Consider the following 20,729-nt stretch of genomic DNA (forward strand, 5'->3'; position numbering starts at 1 on the left):
CAGGGCTTGAACCCCTGTCCCCTGCCTTGGCAGGCGGATTCTTAAGCACTGTGCCACCAGGGAAGCCCTGGAGACTTTTTGATAATGGCCATTCTGACCAGTGTGAGGTGGTACCTCATTGTAGTTTTGATTTGCATTTCTCTAATAATTAGTGATGTTGAGCAGCTTTTCATGTGCCTCTTGGCCATCTGTAGGTCTTCTTTGGAGAAATGTCAATTTAGGTGTTCTGGCCGTTTTTCGATTGGGTTGTTTGTTTTTTTGTTATTGAGTTGTATGAGCTGTTTGTATATTTTGGAAATAAAGGCCTGTCAGTCACATCATTTACAAATATTTTCTCCCAGTCCGTAGGTTGCCTTTTCATTCTGTTTATGGTTTCCTTTGCTGTGCAAAAGCTTGTAAGTTTGATTAGGTTCCATTTATTTATTTTTGCTTTTATTTCTATTGTTTTGGGAGACTGACCTGAGAAAACATTGGTGGATTTATGTCAGAGAATGTTTTGCCTATATTCTCTTCTAGGAGTTTTGTGGTGTCATGTCTTATAAAGTCTTTAAGCCATTTTGAGTTTATTTTTATGTATGGTGTGAGGGTATGTTCTAAAATCATTGATTTACATGTGGCTGGCTGTCCCACTTTTCCAACACCACTTGCTGAAGAGACTGTCTTTACCCCATTATATATTCTTGCCTCTTTTGTTGAAGATTGTCTGTAGGTGTGTGGGTTTATCTCTGGGCTCTCTATTCTGTTCCATTGATCCATATGTCTGTTTCTGTGCCAGTCCTATGCTGTTTTGATTGCTATAGCTTTGTAGTATTGTCTGAAGTCTGGGAGGGTTATGCCTCCTGCTTTGTTCTTTTTCCTTAGGATTGCTTTGGCAATTCTGGGTCTTTTATGGTTCCATATAAATTTTAGGATGATTTGTTCCAGTTCTGTGAAAAATGTCATGGGTAATTTGATGGGGATCACATTGAATCTGTAGATTGCTTTGGGTGGTATGGCCATTTTAACAATATTAATTCTTCTAATCCAAGAGCATGGGATATCTTTCCATTTCTTTGAATCATCTTCAGTTTCCTTTACTAGTGTTTTGTAGTTCTCAGCATATAAGTTTTTCACCTCCTTGGTGAGGTTTATTCCTATTTTTTTTTTTTTTTGGATGTGATTTTAAAACGGACTGTTTACATTCCCTTTCTGATATTTCATTGTTAGTGTAAAGAAATGCAACTGATTCCTGTATGTTAATCTTGTATCCTGCTACCTTGCTGAATTTGTTTATCTGTTCCAGTAGTTTTTATGTGGAGTCTTTAGGGTTTTCTATATATAGTATCGTGTCATCTGCATATAATGACACTTTTACCTCTTCCCTACCAATTTGAATACCTTTTATTTCTTTTTCTTGTCTGATTGCTGTGGCTAGGACTTCCAATACTATGTTGAAGAGAAGTGGTGAGAGTGAGCATCCTTGTCTTGTTCCAGAATTTAGCAGGAAAGCTTTCGACTTTTCACCATTGAGTATTATATCGGCTGTGGGTTTGTCGTAAATAGCTTTTACAGTAAGTCCCCTACATATGAACAAGTTCCATTCCAAGAGCGAGTTTGTAAGTCCAATTTGTTCATAAGTTCAACAAAGTTAGCCTAGGTACCCAACTAACACAATCAGCTATATGGTACTGTACTATAATAGGTTTATAATACTTTTCACACAAGTAATACATACATAGAAAACAAACAAACACAAAAAATAAAGAAAACATTTTTAATCTTACAGTACCTTGAAAAGTAACGTAGTACAGTACAACAGCTGGCATACGGGGCTGGCATCAAGTGAACAGGCAAGAAGAGTTACTGACTGGAGGAGGAAGAGGAGGTGGGAGATGTTAGAGCTGAAGGATCATCAGCAATAGGAGACAAGGGCAAGCTGCAATTTCACTCATACCTGATGTTGATGGCACAGGTTCTGGCTTTTTGCTGGATTCAATTCTATCCACCTTCTTGAAAAAATGATCCAGTGATGTCTGGATAGTACCTCTTTTTTTCTCGTCATAGATGGCCCAGTAGCACTGGATTGCATTCTGAATGGCTCCTGCAGCCTTTGTGTACCATCCTATGTTCAGGTCCCGTGCCTCAAAAACTAACGGTGCCTCCTCAAATAGAATAATTTATGTGATTGGACATGCAAATGCATGTTTGCATCTTTGAAAGTTCGCAACTTGAAGGTTCGTATGTCGGGGACTTACTGTATTATGTTGAAATATGTTCTCTCTGTACCCACTTTTGTAAGAGCTTTTATCCTAAATCGATGTTGAATTTTATCAAATGCTTTTTCTTCATCTATTGAGATGATCATGTGGTTTTTGTCTTTTGTTATGTGGTGTATCATGTCATTCAACACACGCAAATCACATTGATTGGTTTGTGTTTGCTGGAACCATCCTTGCGACCCTGGGATGAATCCAACTTGGTTGTGGTATATGATCTTTTTTATGTGTCGTTGGATTGGGTTTGCTAATATTTTGTTGATAATTTTTGCATCTATATTCATCAAAGATATTGGCCCGTAATTTTCTCTTTTTGTAGTGTCTTTGTCTGGTTTTGACATCAGGGTCGTGGTGACTTCCTAGAATGTCTTCAGGAGTGTTCCTGACTCTTCAGTCTTTTGGAAGAGTTTGAGAAGGATCAGTATAAGTTCTTCCTTGTATGTTTGGTAGAATTTGCCTGTGAAGCCATCTAGCCCTGGACTTTTGTAGGGAGGTGTTTTTTTTTTAATTACAGATTCTGTTTCACTTCTAATCATCAGTCTGTTCAAGTTATCTGTTTCTTCTTGATTCAGTTTTGGTGGGCTGGGTGTTTCTAGACAGTTGTCCGTTTCTTCTAAGTTGTCGAATTTGTTGATGTATAATTGTTCATATAATTGATATATTAATTGTTCACTTATAGTTTTTTGTATTTCTGAGGTGTCAGTTGTGATTTTTGCTCTTTCATTTCTTATTTTGTTTATTTGAGTCTTCTCTCTTTTCTTCTTGGTGAGCCTGGCCAGAGATTTGTCAATTTTGTTTGCCCTTTCGGAGAACCAGCTCTTGGATTTTATTGAGTTTTTTTTCTATTGTTTTTTAATCTCTATTTATTTCCTCTCTGAACTTTATTAGCTCCTTCCTTCTGCTGACTTTAGGTTTTGTTTTGTTCCTCTTTTTCTAATTCTTTTAGATGTTGGGTTAGGTTGTTTATTTGAGACTTTTCTTCTTTCTTAAAGGCCTGTGTTGCTATGAAATTCACTCTAAGAACTGCTTTTGCTGCATCCCATAGATTTTGTATAGTTGTGTTTTCATTGTCATTTGCCTCAAGGTATTTTTTAATTTCTTCTTTAAATTAATCATTGACCCATTGGTTTTTAAAAAGCATGTTGTTTAGTCTCCATGTAATTGGGTTTTTTTTTGTCATTTCTTTTTCTGTATTGATTTCTAGTTTCATGCTGTTGTGGTCAGAAAAGATGCTTGAAATAGTTTTTATACTCTTAAATTTGTTGAGGCTTGTTTTGTGTCCTAGTGTGTGGTCAATCCTAGAGAATGTTCCTTGTGCACTTGAAAAGAATGTGTATTCTGCTTTTTTTGGATGTAATGTCCTGAAAAAATCAATTAAGTCTAACTATGCTATTGTATCATTTAAGATGTCTGTTGCCTTGTTGATTTTCTGTCTCAAAGATCTTTCCATTGATGTGAGTGTATTCCTATCAATTTCTCGCTTTATGTCTGTTAGTAATTTTTTATGTATTTGGGTGCTCCTATATTGGGTGTATATATGTTGATGAGTATAATATCCTCTCCTTGTGTTGATCCTTTTATAATTATATACTGTCCTTCTTTATCTTTCCTTATAGCCTTTGTTCTAAAGTCTATTTTGTCTGATGACAAAATGATGAGTAGTGCAACCCCGCTTTCTTGTCATTTCTGTTTGCATGAAATATCTTTTTCCACCCCCTCACTTCAATTTTTGTGTGTCCTTTTCCCTAAAGTGGGTCTCTTGTAGGCAGAATAATGTAGGCTCTTGTTTTTTTAATCCAATATACCACTCTGTGTCTTTTGACTGGAGCATTTAGTCCATTGACATTTAAGGTAATTATTGATAGATACGTATTTATTGCCATTTTAAATTTTATTTTCCCGTTGCTTTTATATTTCTTCTTTGTCCCTGTCTTTTTGTTTTGCCTTTTTTGTGTGGTTTCATGAATTTCTTTTGTATTATACTCATGTTCTCTTTTTTTTGGTTTTTTTTAATCCATTGCATGTTTTTGCTTTGTGATTACCCTGTTTTCAAGTATGTTAACCTCTTCCTATATCTACTTGCCTTATTTTTTTAAATCTATTTTAATTAATTATTTATTCATTTATTTTGGCTGTATTGGGTCTTCATTGCTGCACATGGGCTTTCTCTAGTTGTGGCGGGGGGGTACTCTTCATTGATGTGTGCAGGCTTCTCACTGCGGTGGTTTCTTTTGTTGTGGAGCACGGGCTCCAGGCGCGCGGGCTCAGTAGTTGTGGCTCACAGGCTCAGTAGTTGTAGCAAGCGAGCTTAGTTGCTCTATGGTATGTGGGATCTTCCCAGACCAGGGATCAAAACCATGTCCCCTGCATTGGCAGGCAAATTCTTAACTACTGCACCACCAGGGAAGTCCCTCTACCTGCCTTAGACTGGTAGTCATATAGGCTCAAACACATTCTAGGAAAAAAAAAAATCTACATTTTATTACTCTTCTCCCCCACATTTTATGATTTTGATCCTCTTTTACATCTTCATTTTCATTCTTTTGCTGTTCATTGTGGTAATCATCACTTTCACAGAAGTTTTTTGATTTTTTGTTTTAATCAGTGTACTGGGTTATTTAAGTGATTTACTCTTTCCTGTAGATCCTTACTTCTTTTTATTTAGAGAAGACCTTTCAATATTTCGTTCAGGGTAGGTTTAGCATTGCCGTATTCTTTTACTTTTGCTTGTCTTTATCTCTCCTTCTATTCTAAATGATAATTTGGCTGGGTATAGCATCCTAGGTTGCAGTTTTTTCCTATTCAGGACTTTGAATATATCTTGCTACTCCCTTCTGGCCTGCAATCTTTCTGTAGAGAAATCAGCTGATAGCCTTATGGGGGTTCCCTTGCAATTAACTTTTTGTTTTCCTCTTGCTGCCTTTAGAATCCTCTCTTTTTTTTTTTTTTTTTTTTTTTGCGGTACGCGGGCCTCTCACTGTTGTGGCCTCTCCCGTTGCAGAGCACAGGCTCCGGACATGCAGGCTCAGCAGCCATGGCTCATGGGCCCAGCCACTCCGTGGCATGTGGGATCTTCCCGGACCGGGGCACAAACCCATGTCCCCTGCATCGGCAGGCAGGCTCTCAACCACTGCGCCACCAGGGAAGCCCCTCTATCTTTAACTTTTGTCATCTTTATTATAATATGTCTGGGTGTAGGTCTGTTTGCATTTACCTTGTGTGGGACAGTCTGTGCTTCCTTTACCTGGATATCTGTTTCCTTCTTTAGGCTTGGGAAGTTTTCAGCCATAATTCTTCAAATACATTTTCAATCCCCTTTTCTCTTTCTTCTCCTCTGGGATCCCTATTATTTGTAGATTGGCATGCTTTATATTATCCCATAGGTGTCTTATACTGCTTTCATTTTTTTTCATTTAGTTTTCTGTCTGCTGTTCTAATTGGGTGATTTCCATTATTCTATCTTCCAAATCACTTATTCATTCTTCCACACTATTCATTCTGCTATTCATTACCTTTATCTCAGCTTTCATCTCGGCGAGTGAATTTTCTAATTTTTCTTGGCCCCTCCTTATAGTTTCTACAGTAGTTCCTTTTTATAGTAATCTGCATTTCTATCCATAGTCCTTCTTAATTCCTTCAGTATTTTTATTATCTCCTTTTTGAACTCAGTGTCTGTTAGACTGAAGAGGTCTGTTTCATTGTTTGTTCTTTCAGGGGAATTCTCTTGATCTTTTAATTGGAAGTGGTTCTTCTGCTTCATTTTACTTATATTTCTCTTGCTCTATGAGTTTAGGAGACACAATTATCTACTGTGGTCTTGGAGGGCTACTTTTATGTGGGAGTATCCCTGTATAGCCTGTGTGGGCATAATATTTTTTGGTGCAAGGGCTCTTCTTAGTGTGGATGTCTGCCGCCTCTTTCCTCAGTATGTGCTGGCCATTATCCCCTTGATAGGAGGAGTGACTGGTGTTACGGTGACCAGAGCCTGCACTGGATATTGAGTGGGGCCTCCTCTTTGCTCTGTGGTTGTCACTGCCCTGTCAGGGGCCGGGTCTGTTCCCTAGTCGTTGGAGTAGAAGCCCCCAGATCCATTTATGAGCTGCAGTGTGAGATAGATGGGATTGGAGCCCTCCCACTGGGAGAGGAGCCACTAAGTATTCCTCTGCCAGAGCTGTTCGCCAGTGAGTGTGCTTTGTTGTATCACCTGTCACCTGTTGTGCGGGCTCACAAAGTACACTGCTGTTGGCACTGCCTTTGGCCTGTCTCAACCTTGGGAATGCCATCTCAACCCTGGGAATCCCGTCTCAACCTTGGTGTCCCTCAGACATTGTTTTCACAAGGCCACCAGTGCAGATCCACCAAAGTCAGGTCCCAGGACCTCATTAGTCACACATTTGGACCCACTGTGGCAGATATGGAGGCAGCTCAGACCCTGGCCCAGCCCAGCACCCCCACGCGCATGCCCACAAAGCCCACAGCTGCTAAGTCAGAGCCATCCCAGCTGTAGGCACACCTGCTGTCTACTCAGATGTCCTGCAGGCACTAAATTTACAAAGCCAGTGGTGGAGGTGTAAATCTGTGGCTCGCACAACCTCAGGGTGAGATTTCAACCCTACTTCCTAAGGTGCGTGGCCCCTGGGGCTCAGCTATTGTTTCAGCCCCACCTCTGTGAGTGGGCAGCCCGCTGGCATATGCTCCCAGTGCCCCCGAGGCAGCAGCTGGGGCATGCTCTCACAGAGCCCGCGGAGGCGGGGCCGGCACATGGAGAAGGTGACTTTAATGGCAGCCCCGCCCCTTCCTTCATGCACCACTTAACAGCGACGCTTCACTTCTGTGGCAGGCCCAGGCTTTTTCCGCGAACACCCCTGTTCCAGCTATGCCACACTCCACCTCCTTCAGGCTGTCTCCGCGCAGCCAACAACAGTCCTTTCCCCAGGTCTGTTCTCTAAACCCTGAGTTCCAGCACCCAGCCCCGCCCATACCAGCAGACGTGTCCCATGCTGGGGCATACAGGGCAGTGGCGCGGACTGTCTGTGCGAGTCTCTCTCTGTTCTGCCTGCTACAAGCTGGTTGTTGCATTCTCCTATGAGCCTCTGAAGCTCCCCTTCTGTCCCAGCTGATCTCCCCACTGGTGAAGTGGCTTCCCAGCGTGCAGGAACCTTTCCTCTTTATCCGCTCTCCCCGCCGCCCCCCGGCACAGGTCCCATCCTGCTTCCTTTTGTCTTGTCTTTTTTTTCTTTCTTTCGTTCTGCCCGGTTACATGGGGATCTTTCATGTCCTTTAAGGGGTTTGAGGTCTTCTGTTAGTGTTCAGTAGGTGTTCTGTGAGAATTGTTCCATTTGTAGATGCATTTTTGATGTATTTGTGGGAGGAGGTGAGTTCCACATCCTACTCTGCCATCTTGATTGGAGCCCTTGACATTAGTGTTATTGAAGGATTCATCCACTTCTAATATTTCGTGATTCTTTGCTGCAAATGCAGAAGAAAAGGTTGAAACTAAAACCTAAATGACTGTATACCTGCTGCAGTCTCCTAAGGTTAGAGAAAAAAAATGCACAACCTCTTTTTATTTTAATAAAAGGCAGTTTCAAACTGCCTGGTTTTGTGCCCTTACATGATTCATGTTCACTGTGCCTGCTACCTGCCTTTTGTAATGATGGTAGTTAGTAAGACGTAATGTCTACACAAAGCTTTTCATCACTATGAAAGCATCTGCCTCTTAATCCACACAGCATCCTGGGGTCAGGAGCGTTCTGTTATTAAACATTTCAGTGACATTTCATAGTTGCAGAGTGCTGTACAATTCTTGATTGGTTAGACTTTTCAGTCCCCAGATAAAAATTCAATTTACTGGTGGTGAAACTATGGCCCAAGAGACCAAACAATTTGGCAGAATATCCCCTCTCTTTTTAGCCTCACTTTTTCTACAGTCTGCAGAGAAGAGAGTGGGTTCTGAACGTTCTTGCAAACGTGTCCCTCACATGCCCCTGCTATGAATTTATTCTAAGCACCCCTGGTGGGAGAGAGCAGCCTACAGCATCCTTTCACTATGGAACCCCTCACATTGTGCTCTCGCTCTGCCCCAGTAGCTCTTCAGTGACGGGTAAGGCCCCTCTCTCCAGTGCCTCACTTCCTCCCTCTGCACCGACAACTGCCCTAGAGGGTCTTCCCCATCTCTTTAAAATTAAAAACAAAAACAAAACTTTCAACCTTACGTCTCCCTCTGGCTGCTTGGCCATTTGTTGCTTTGCACAGCCAAGCCTGTAGGAAAATGGTCTAAATCAGGGGTCAGCAAATGATTTCTTTAAAGGACCACATAGTAAATATTTTTGGCTCTGTGGGCTGTACAGTCTGTATCTCAACTACTCATCGGCCATTGTAGCACTAAAAGCAACGATGGATAGTACTAAAATGCATGGGTGTGACAGGGCTCCGATTAAACATTATTTACAAAACCAGGTGGCAGGGCAGAGACCCCTGGTGTAAATTACTGCCCCCTTCCTTCACTTCCCAGTCACTTCACCCTTTTGCATCCTCTGTTTCTCCGCCACCATTCCGTGGACATCGCTGTGTCAAAAATCACCAGGGGCCTCTTCATTGTTAAAGCCATCTTCTCTCTTGACATCTTTCCTGCATTTCTTGCTGTTAACCACCCTCCTATACCTAGCTCTCTCCTCCCTTGGATTCTGTAGCTCCACCCTCCCTGATTCTTGCCCTGCCTTCTGACTGTTCCTTCCTAGTTATCTCTGCCTCTACAGATCCACAACACTCCTCTGTTACACATTTGTCTCTGGATCAAGTAGGAATATGTTTGGCTCAAAGAGGTATAATATTAAACTAAGGATAGCTTAAACAAATGGTAGTTAACTGTTCTTACATAGCAAGATCTGAGGTAAGCAGTTGTAAATTGTTCATTGGCCCTGACAGTGTTCAGCCATTATCTCTGTAATTCTTTTGGTCTTTTCCTTTATGGTGGCCAAACGACCACTAAGGCCCCACCTGTCACCTCCAAGCTCAAGGCAGGGAAAAGGTAAGGGATGTTGCCAGCTATACCTGTCACGTTTTAATCGGGAAGTGATAGTTTCCTAGAAACCCTGTCATTGGACTTGGGTTTACATTTTAATGTCCAGCACTAGTTACAGAGGAGGTTCTGAAGACAAGCATTCAACCAGGCACATTACCATCTCAAACAAAATGAGTGTTCTGTCAAGGAGGAAGTAGAGGAAGATGGATTTGAATACGCAACCCATGTGTCTGCCACAGTCTTCTCTGCACCTTGCCTCATTCCTTTCTGTTTCTAGTGCCCAACACAGTATTTATTCCACAACAGACACGAATAAATGTTGAATGAATGAGTGAATTAGGTAAAACACAAAGGGGGGAAAGAGTGTGGAACTTACCCAAGGTCACCCAGCTTCTTTTCCATAAACAGTTCTTAGTTGAGTCCCGAGAGTGAGGCCGCCACAGCCACCATCTCCGGAGCAAGGCAGCCACAGGTGCAAAGGCTTCCCCCACTAATGTCGCCGTCTGTAAGATCCTAAGGACTAGTTACGCCTGGGGGCATTGCTGTTCGGAAGGTTGTCTTGGCTGATACCTGCCTTATACAGAGTTTCACCAAGACATGTGGTGCCCCAGACAGGCCAGTATTTATATTCTTTTTTATCATGCATTTTTAGAGGGAGACTGATGGTTGTGTGGAGAAAGGATTTAGGGAAGAGTATGCTGCCTCTGCTCTGCGTCTTAGGCAACTCAGCTCCGTCCCCAAACTGTTATACCTGCCCCACCAAGACCAAAGGTTCGTTAACCAGGCCTTCCCCCTCTCCTTAGGAAAGAGTTTGAGAATATACTTGAGACTTCTCCTGAGGATCTCACCCCATCCCTCCACAGCCCATTCGGGTTTTCCTCCATTGCATGGGACATCCTCCCTGAGAAGAGTTTCAGTAGATGCAGGTGTCCTCACTCTCTCACGTTTCCAGTTAGATTTTAGTGCTCCTCATTGATGGGCATTCTGGGCAACCCTTCCTCTGCTGTTGTTGCAAATGGACTCATGGAGAGCCTGTCCACTGTGGATAAGCACCTACAGAAACATTAATTTCCATGCTCTGGCCCCTGGCCTCTTTGCCAACCTGATCCTGCATCTCCCCACCAGCCCACTTCCCTGGTGAAGTGGCCTCTGAAAGTGAGGGAACAGTGGGCCACAGGATTCTCAGAAGTACAGCAGGTGAGCAGGAGGCTGTGGACGGCCCTTACCCCTTCCCTCAAGGCTCAGGCAGTGCCCAGGAAGGCTCTCTGGGAATCCAGCTGACGACTCCTAAAACGTCAGAGTGGCTCTACGGTCCAGCTGATGAAGCAGTAACACAGCTTGTGGTGGACTCTTCCTAGCATAGCTTAAAGAAACTATTGTAGATAGCCTCCTCAGGAGGAGGGGAAAAAAATCAGAAGTTGGGAGTTATGTGACAGAATCATCACTGGGGTGCAGGGAGATTGCAATACCATGTTGATGCCACTGTTATTTCAAACACTGGTCAGCAGTGTTCCTCTCCCTTCTTGACTTTCTCCCAGATCCTCTCTCTAATCCTTACACCCCGACTTCCATTTGCTTTCTTCCAGTCTTCTTCCTTCCCCTTCTTTTTCATCCCCTCAAAATAGAGACTGAGCCTGAATCTGGCAAGAGAAGCCCTCTGAAGTGGGCAGATTACTCTCCACAGAAGAGCAGTCTTTTCCCACACTGTGCAGGAGAGAAATTAAAACAGCAGCAACTCTGAGTTACTGGCCAGGGTGTAGGAGCACCTAAAAGTGGTGCCCTGAAAGCCACACTCAGAAGGAAGCCCCACCATGCAGGCTGCCCACCATGCAGGCTACAGCAAGGAGGCCGCACAGCTGGGCCCACGGTGATTTATGTGAAAATGACAATGCAGGTTTAATGTTTTTTTATTAACTTGGTTTACTTGACATTTTGCATGTTTATGTTATTATTTGAATTGTATTAAATATTTTATTTCACTGTTTTTTTCTATTTTTATGAATTTCAAATATTTTTTAAATACCAGTATAAAGTATTACCAAAATTTCTTTCTTGAGTGAAATCAATACTGTAATAAATGTTATAGTCACTATTATTGAAACTCTCCAGCCTAACTTAAAGGTGAACAATGGCTACCAGCCCATCTCGGCTTGGATCTCATGGAATCTGGGTTAAGAAAGACTTACAGACAGTAGTTTCCTTGTCTCTACCACTAGATGGCACTAGTGACCAAAAATCTCACATTGGATGCTGGCCTTTGGGGATGACAGAGGGAGCAAGAACTTTGTCAGAACACTGACAGCTATAGGCTTCCTGTGCTAGGGTCCCAGGGATGGGAGAAAGGCATTCCGTGTACACACTTTTTCTCTCGGAAAGCACAGAGAATGTGTCATACTTGGAGGCATTAGGAGAAAGCCCTAAACTGCAAATAACTTAATGAGCAGGAAAATAAATGGTTAGCCCAAGGAGTCAGAGAGTTCTTTATGTTACTCATCTCTGAAATTGAGAACTAGATGGTGAAGAGAGAAAAAACAAAAGAAGATCAGAATGCATATTTTAGTTCTTAGATCAAGAAAATGCAAAACCTGTTTCATTAAAATGACAACTATTTTATATTTAACAATATAAAAACTGCTTACAATTACCTGCAAGCTTGAAGCTTGCTTCTCACATATAGTTCTTGAAGATGCTATTCCCTAAAACCATAATAATTACCCTGATTACCTAATCTCTCTTCCTCCCAGGCTTCCACCTCCTCCCACCTCCAGTGTTTTGTAGACTCAATCTTAGAGATTATTCTTGAACCTGGATTCACAGAGTTTGACACTCAGGGTAACTCAGCTAGTGGCAGAAATGGGAAATAAATTCAGATCGTACTGCTACACTCAACTTCCTCACACATTGGGTACCTGGAATTGACTGACAGTATGACCTAAAGCAAACTTGATGTAAGCAGTGTTCAGTAGCACATCTCAAAAAGGTCCAATAATCAAAAAGTTTTGAAATTGCCCCTCCACCTGTATAAACATAAGACATGATAAGAAGTCAGAAAAGTAATTGGAGAGCTCATCCTTCTGTACTCAGTGGTTTGATTGGCTAGAGAAGACTGGCCAGACATGTGCACAGATGTGAGTTACTTAGAATTTAATGCGTGCTCCTAGTACCTCCTAAAAGGAATCAAAGCTGTTCCTTTGTTCTTTCCACACCAGTTTGGATGATTTGTTGTTCATATGAAATATTTTTTTATATCCTATTGTGCTTCTTTACTTTCTAAGAACTTTCAGAACTGTTAGGTTTATTGCATTAAATGCTCTAGAAGTATTTACTTTTTACCTTTAAGATGTTCTCATTGAGCCAATAATTTGTTTCAGGAAATAATTTATGAGCATGGGTCTGAAATTTACAGAAGTGATTGCTTTGCTCCAGCATCATCAAAATTTTGTGTAGGATCTCCTCTCACACCACGTTCCTCTAGGTCTCCTCCTCTTCTTCCCTTGATCCCCTTTCTCCAGCTAACTCTCCAGAGAGGCATTACCACAGCAGAACACACACCTACTCTGCCTTATCAGGTGAGGCAAAAAAGAGGTCAAACTGGTGGCTCTGCTCTGTCTCTCTAATAGCATTTTTTTGTTGTTTAATTTTTATTGCAATATAATTGACATATAACATTTTATTAGTTTTATGTTACAAAATAATGATTTGATATATATGTGTGTGTACATATATATACACACACACATGTGTTGTGAAATGACAGGTGTAATTAACACCCATCTCAAGAGTTAACAGATTTTTTTTCTTGTGATGAATAACTTTAAAGATTTACTCTCTTAGCAACATTGAAATATACAGTACAGTATTGTAAACTGTCATCACCTTGTTGTACATCACATCCCCAAGACTAGTTTATCTTATAACTGCAAGTGTGTACCTTTTGACCACCTTCACTCATTTCGCTCACCCGCACCCCCCCACCTCTGGCAACCACCAATCTAGTCTCTGTAGTTATGAGTTCAGTTTTCTTTTAGATGCCACATATTAGTGAGGTTATATAGTATTTGTCTTTCTCTGACTTACTTCACTTAGCATAATGCCCTTAAGGTTCATACATGTTGCCACAAATGTCAGGATTTCCTTTTTTATGCATGAATAATATTCTGGTGTGTGTGTGTGTGTGTGTGTGTGTCTGTGTGTGTCTACACACAGACACACACACCCCATATTTTATCCATTCATCCATCGATGGACACTTAGCTTGTTTCCACATCTAGGGTACTGTAAATAATGCTGCAGTGAACATAGTGGTGCAGATATCTTTTCAAGATAGTGATTTTATTTCCTTCATATAAATACCTAGGAGTGGAATTGCTGGATCATATAGTAGTTATATTTTTAATTTTTCAGGAACCTCCATACTGTTTTCCATAGTGGCTGCACGAATTTACATTCCACTAGCGAATGCACCCTTTTCTCCACATCCTCACCAACGCTTGTTAATTTGTTGTCTCTTTTGATAATAGCCGTTCTAACAGGTGTGCAGTGATATCTCACTGTGGTTTTGATTTGTATTTCCCTGATGATTAATGATGTTGAGCATCTTTTCATTTACCAATTTCATCTACCAATTTCATACAATTGGCCATTTGTATGACTTCTTTGGAAAAATCTGTCCATTTTTTAATCAGCTTGTTTCATTTTTTTCCTATTGTTGTATGAGTTCTTTATATATTTTGGATATTAACCTCTTATCAGCGAATTTTCACAATCAGTGAAAATTGTGAATATTTTCTCCTGTTATCTAGGTTCTCTTTTCATTTTGTTGATGGTTTACTTTGCTATGCAGAAGGTTTTTAGTTTGATATAGTCCCACTTGTTTACTTTTGCTTTTGTTGCCTTTGTTTTTGGTGTCAAATCCAAAACATTATTGTCAAGACCAATGTCAAGGAGCTTGTACCTATGTTTTCTTCTAGAAATTTTATGATTTCAAGTCTAACATTCAAGTCTTAACTCGATTTTGAGTTGATTTTTGTATATGGTGTAAGATAGTGGTCCAGTTTCATTCTTTGGCATGTGGTTGTCCAGTTTTCCCAACACCATTTATTGAAGAGACTGTTTTTTCCCCATTGTGTATTTTTGACTCCTTTGTCATAAATTAATTGACCATGTATGTGTGGGTTTATTTCTGGGTCTCTGTTCTGTTCTGTTGATCTGTGTGTCTGTTTTTATGCCAATATACTGTTTTGATTACTCTCCCTTCCTACTCCAGTTTGAAATCAAGGAGAGTGATTCCCCCAGCTTTGTTCTTCTTTCTCAAGATTGTTTTGGCTATTTGAGGTCTTTTGTGGTTCCCTACAAATTTTATGATTGTTCTATTTCTGAGAAAAATGCCATTGGAAGTTTGATAGGGATTGTATTGAATCTGTAGTTTGCTTTGGGGAGTATGGACATAACAATATTAATTCTTCCAAAACATGAACATGGAATATCTTTCCATTTATTTGTATTTTCTTCATTTTTTCCCCATCAATATCTTATAGTTTTCACCTCCTTGGTGAAACTTATTCCTAGGTATTTTATTCTTTTTGATGCAATTGTAAATGGGATCATTTTCTTAATTTCTCTTTCTGATAGTTGGTTATTCTTAGAAAAGCAATAGTTTTTTTTTTTTTTTTTTTTTTTTTTTTTTTGCGTTACGCGGGCCTCTCACTGTTGTGGCCTCTCCCGTTGCGGAGCACAGGCTCCGGACGCGCGGGCTCAGCGGCCATGGCTCACGGGCCCAGCCACTCCGCGTCATGTGGGATCCTCCCGGACCGGGGCACGAACCCGTGTCCCCTTCATCGGCAGGTGGACTCTCAACCACTGCGCCACCAGGGAAGCCCCAGCAATAGGTTTTTTTATATTGATTTTGTATCCTGCAACTTTACTGAATTCGTTTATTAGTTCTAAAAGTTTTTTGGTGGAGTCTTTAGGATTTTCTCTATGTAATACCATGTCATCTGCAAATAGTGATCATTTTACTTCTTTTCTAATTTCGATGCCTTTTATTTCTCTTTATTGCCTAATTGCTCTGCTTAGGACTTCCAATACTGTGTTGAATAAAATTAGCAAGAGTGGGCATCCTTATCTTCCTCATCTTTGAGGAACCACTTTCAGCTTTTAACCCTTCAATATGATGTTACCCATGGGCTAATTATATGGCCTTTATCATGTTGAGTTATGTTCCCTCTATACCTACTTGTTGAGAGGTTTTTTTAATCATGAATGGATTTTGAATTTTGTGAAATGCTTTTTCTGCATGTATTGAGATGATCATATGGTTTTTATCCTTCATTTTGTTATGATTTATTGCAGATGTTGAACCATCCATTCATCCCTGGAATAACTTCCACATGGTATATGATCCTTTTAATGTGTTGTTGAATTCAGTTTGGTAATATTTTGTTGAGAATTTTTGTATCTATGTTCATCAAGGATATTAGCCTGTAATTTTCTTATCTTGGAGTGTCCTTGTCTGATTATACCAGGGTAATGCTGGCCTCATAAAAGGAGTTTGGGAGAGTTCCTTTTTTCTGTGTTTTGGACTAGGTTGAAAAGGTGTTTAGTGTTATTTCTTCTTTAGTATTTGGTAGAATTCACCAGGGAAGCTATCTGTTTCTATAATTTTGTTTTTTGGGAGGTTTTGATAACTGATTCAATCTCCTTACTAGTAATTGGTCTGTTCAGATTTTCTATTTCTTCATGATTCAGCCATGACAGGTTGTATATTCCTTGGAATTCATGTATTTCTTCTAGGTTGTCCAATTTTTTGGTGTATCATATTCATCATAATCTCACAATCCTTTGTCTTTCTGTGGTATCAGTTGTAATGTCTCCTCTTTGATGTCTAATTTTTTTCAGTTCTTTTTTTCTTGGTGAGTCTTGCTAAAGGTTTCTCTGTTTATATATTTTTTTAAATATCAGCTCTTAGTTTCATTGATCTTTTCTATTATCTTTTTAGCCTCTATTTCATTTATCTCTGCTCTGATCTTTGTTATTGCCCTCCTTGTACTAATTTTGGTCCTAGTTTGTTCTTTTTTCTCTGTTCCTTGAAGTGTAAAGTTAGGTTGTTTATTTGAGAACTTGCCTATTTCCTGATACAGGCACTTATTGCTATGAATTCCCCTCCAGGACTGCTTTTGCAGCATTCTGTAAGTTTTGGTATATTGTATTTCTATTTTTTATTTGTCTCAAGATATTTTTTCATTTCTCTTTTGAGTTCTTTGACCCATTGGTTGTTCAGTAGCATGTTGTTTACTCTCCACATATTTGTGAATTTTCTTGTTTCCTTACTATAACTGATTCTAGTTTCATACCATTTTGCACAGAAAAGATGCTTGATATGATTTCAGTTTTCATAATTTTGTTAATAGTTATTTTGTGGCCTAACATATGATCTATTCTGGAGAATATTCCATGTATACCTGAGCAGAGTGTGTATTCTGCTGATTTTCGGTGGAGTGTTCTGTAAATGTCTGTTAAGTCCATCTGGTCTAACATGTCACTTAAGTCCATTGCTCCATTGTATTGCTGTCTTTTTCTCCCTTTACGTCTACTAATATTTGTTTTATATATTTAGGTGCATCTGTGTTGGATACATAAATATTTATAAATATTATATCATCTTGTTGGATTAACCCCTTTATCATTATATAATGCCCTTCTTTGTCTCTTGTTAGAGTCTTGTCTTAAAGTCTATTTTGTCTTGTATAACTTTCCCAGCTTTCTTTGGTTCCATTTACATGGAATATCTTTCCATCCCTTCACTTTTAGTCTATGTGTTATTACATCTGAAGTGAATCTCTTGTAGACAACATAGTTTGGCCTTAGATAAGTCCTTTCTTATCCATTCAGTCACTCTTTGTTTTTTGATTGGAAAATTTAGTTCATTTACATTTAAAGTTATTGTTGATAGGTATGGACTTACTGCCATTTTATTCATTGATTTCTAGCTATTTTGTAATTCTTCTATTTCTTTCTTCTTCTCTTGCTTCCTTTGTGATTTGATGATTTTTGGTAATGCTGTGCTTAGACTCCTTTTTCTTTATCTTTTCTGTGTCTGTTATGGGTTTTTGCTCTGTGATCACCATGAGGATTATATTTAAATGTAACAGTCTATTTTAAGCTGATAACAGCTTGTTTGAATGCATTTTAAAGCTTTACATTTTTACTCTTCCCACCACACATTTTAAAAGGTGTCACAATTTACATTTTTTTATCTTGTGTATCCATTAACAAATTATGGTAGTTATAGTTTTTTTTACTACTAAAATATAGTGTATTTTACTATAGTTACTTTACTCTGTCTTTTAATCTTCATGCTATATCTATAAGTGATTGACCCACCACCATGACAATATTAGATTATTCTGAATTTAACTATACATTTACTTTTGCCAGTGAGATTTATATTTTCATATTTTTTCCTGTTACCAATTAGCACCCTTTTGTTTCACCTTAAGGAACTCCCTTTAACATTTGTTGTAAGGCTGGTCTAGTGGTGATGAGCTCCTTCAACTTTTGCTTATCTGGAAAATTTTATTTCTCCTTAAATTCTGAAGGACAGCTTTTCCAGGTAGAGTATTCCTGGTTGGCAGGTTGTTTTTTTTTTCTTGCAGCACATTGAATATATTGTGCCACCCTCTTCTGGCCTGCCAAGTTTCTACCTAAAAATTTGCTGATAGTCTTATGGGGGTTCCCTTGTACATAACAAGTTGTTTTTCTCTTGCTCCTTTTAAGATTTTCTCCTTTAACTTTTGACAATTTAATTATAATGTCTCTTTGGATTCTTCTTTTTTGGAACTCTGGGATTCCTGGATTTATTTCCAGGTAGTCTGTTTCTTTTCCCAGGTTAGGGAAGTTTTCATCCATTATTTCTTCAAATAAGTTTTCTGCCCCTTTCTCTCTCTCTTCTTCTGACACCCCTATAAATGTGAATATTGATCTGCTTGATGTTGTCCCATAAGTCCTTTAAACTCTATTCACTCTTTCTTATTCTTTTTTCTTTTAGCTGGTCTGATTGAATGAATTCCAATACACTGCTTCTAGTTCCCTGATTCTTTCACGTCATCTAGTCTGCTGTTGAACCCCTTTATTGAATTTTTCAGCTCAGTTATTGTATCCTTCACCTCTGTGGTTTCTGTTTAGTACTTTCTTATATTTTCTTTTTGTTGAAATTCTCACTTTGTTCATGTATTGTTTCCCTGACCTCTGTGAGCATCTTTATGACATTATTTGAGCTCTTTATCAGGTAAAAATTATTTATCTTAATTTCATTAAGGTCTTTTCCTGGGGTTTTATCTAATTCTTTCACTTGGAATATATTCCTCTCTTTCTTCATTTTTTTGACTCTCTATGTTGGTTTCTATGCATTAGATACAATAGCCAGTCTTGAAGGAGTGGCCTCATGTAAGAGATGAACCTTATTATTCAACCCTTCCGTGGCTCTTGGTTGTCTCTCAAACCTTTGTCAATGTCCAGCCTACTTTGTTCTTAGTGGCTCCCAGTAGTTGTGGGTATACCAAGACCTGTCAGTGTCCCAAAGAGAAGGATCTCAGCACCTAGATGCAGGCTGATTGGAAGCTGGACACTCAGGCAGCAACTTTTAAAGTATGCCCGTATACCTCTTTCAGGGGAAGACTGAGAGATGGGCATTCTGTCTGCTCCCTCTGCACTGAGCCCTAGGGGGATAGCAAGTTACGAACTATTTCTTTGTTTGCTACCATGCAGTTGAGCCCATGAACACAAGCCGTGCTGCTCGCCAGAGCCAGATATCAAGGGATGTGTCCTCTGAGCAGCAGCCACAAAAGCTGGAGCACCAGCTGTTTGCACAACCTCCATTCATAGAAACACTGGTGACCCAGGGCAGGGCAAAGGGAGAGCGCAGAGATGGCACCCACTGGCCTCCCCAGTCTCTGGAGAGGATTGCAGTTGGCCCCTAGATGTTGTTAAATTATAAGCCTGACCCTCAGGCTGCAGTTAAGATCTATAAATAGGCCTCTTTCACTTACATACTGGGCATTTCAGTCTGCTGCCTCTGCCCTGTGCCCTGGTGGCATAGCTTAAGATCTGCTACTCTGTTTATTAGAGTCCTGTGGGACCCAGGAACATAAGCCTTGTTGGCCAGCAGAGCCAGGCAATCAAGAGGTATGTCCCCTGGGCAGTAACTGCAAAAGCTGGGGTGCCAGACGTGTGTATAAGCTCCTTTCCAGGAGATACCTGCTAGTGAGGCAGAAGGAGAGCATGAAGATGGTATGGTGCCCACTAGCCTCCCTGGTCTTTGGAGAGGATTACAGTTGGCATCTAGATGTGTACTAAATTAAAAGCCTGCCCCCTCAGGCCAAAGCTTTTAAGATAAGCAAATAGGCTTCTTTAATGAAAAGACTGGGCATTTTAGTCTGCTGCCTCTGTACTGGGCCCTGGGGGTATGTCCATGGTAAGTCCATGAGAGCCCATTAAGAACTATCTCTTAGTTCACTACAGCCTTATGGGTCTCTTGGACCCAAACCCCACTGGCTTTCAGAGCTAGATGTTATGGAGGCCCATCTCTCAGGTGGAAGTCTTAAAAGTTGGGGTGCTAGATGTAGGGTCCAAGCCCTTTGCTCCTCAGGGAGAATCCAGGAGTTGTGAGTTCCCTCCTCATTGCGTGTCGCCCTGCCGGGAGTGGGTTTTATAGCAAGGTTGTGATCAGCCTCTCATACCCATTTCAGTGTGTTTTCTTGTTCACTCGATGCGTAGGAGTCGCTCAGCTAGTTTCTGGATTTCTTTCAGAGGGATTGTTGTTCAATTTGTAGCTGTAGATTCAGTGTGTCAGTGAAACGAGGTGAGTGGAGGAGGCTGCTTTGTTGCCGTCTCAAACCAGAACTCTCCAATAGAGTTTTATAGGTAATTATTCAGAGTTTGTCTATTTTGGGGATCTGAAACACAGTAAATAGCATCCCCAGATGCTTTGAGGCATAGCCCTACGCCCTCCTTCCCAGCCCTGACCTAACAGTCTGCTTCTTTGTGGTTCTAGAAAAATAACTGTGTGCTGCCTGAGGATCTGAAAAACTTTTACCTGATGACCAATGGCTTCCACATGACATGGAATGTGAAGCTGGATGGTGAGTCAGCCTCCTTGCTGTAGAGGAACATTTCCCTGGCTGAGAGGTTAGATGAGACAACTCTGAGGGCCTTTACAACTTATGAGTCTGAATCTGGACAGTTTTTGTGGGTTCTTCTAAAGTGCAGTGTCCAGAAGCTGTGATTATCTCCCAAAGCTAACACATGCCATCATTGCATCACCCACTGCCTCCCCAGCCCCCGTGCCAGGGTCTACCCAGTACTTAACTGGAAGCTCAATTTAGAGGCTTCTTGTTGGCATGAGGTGGAGGGAAAGATTAGTCACTACACAAAAATCCTGAGCCACCTCGAAC

General features: G+C 40.4%; 1 protein-coding gene across 2 annotated transcripts in view; it reads left to right on the top strand.

Moving 5' to 3' along the window:
• The window catches only part of TPGS2 (tubulin polyglutamylase complex subunit 2), a 57,401-nt gene that overhangs the window by 19,439 nt on the left and 17,233 nt on the right, over positions 1 to 20,729 (top strand). For both annotated transcript variants that reach the window (XM_060310185.1, XM_030876586.3), the window contains exon 3: positions 20,330 to 20,417. In XM_060310185.1, the coding sequence (XP_060166168.1) occupies positions 20,330 to 20,417 (88 nt within the window). The remainder of the gene's footprint in view (positions 1 to 20,329; positions 20,418 to 20,729) is intronic.

Source organism: Globicephala melas, chromosome 13, assembly GCF_963455315.2.
Source record: "Globicephala melas chromosome 13, mGloMel1.2, whole genome shotgun sequence".
Taxonomy (NCBI): domain Eukaryota; kingdom Metazoa; phylum Chordata; class Mammalia; order Artiodactyla; family Delphinidae; genus Globicephala; species Globicephala melas.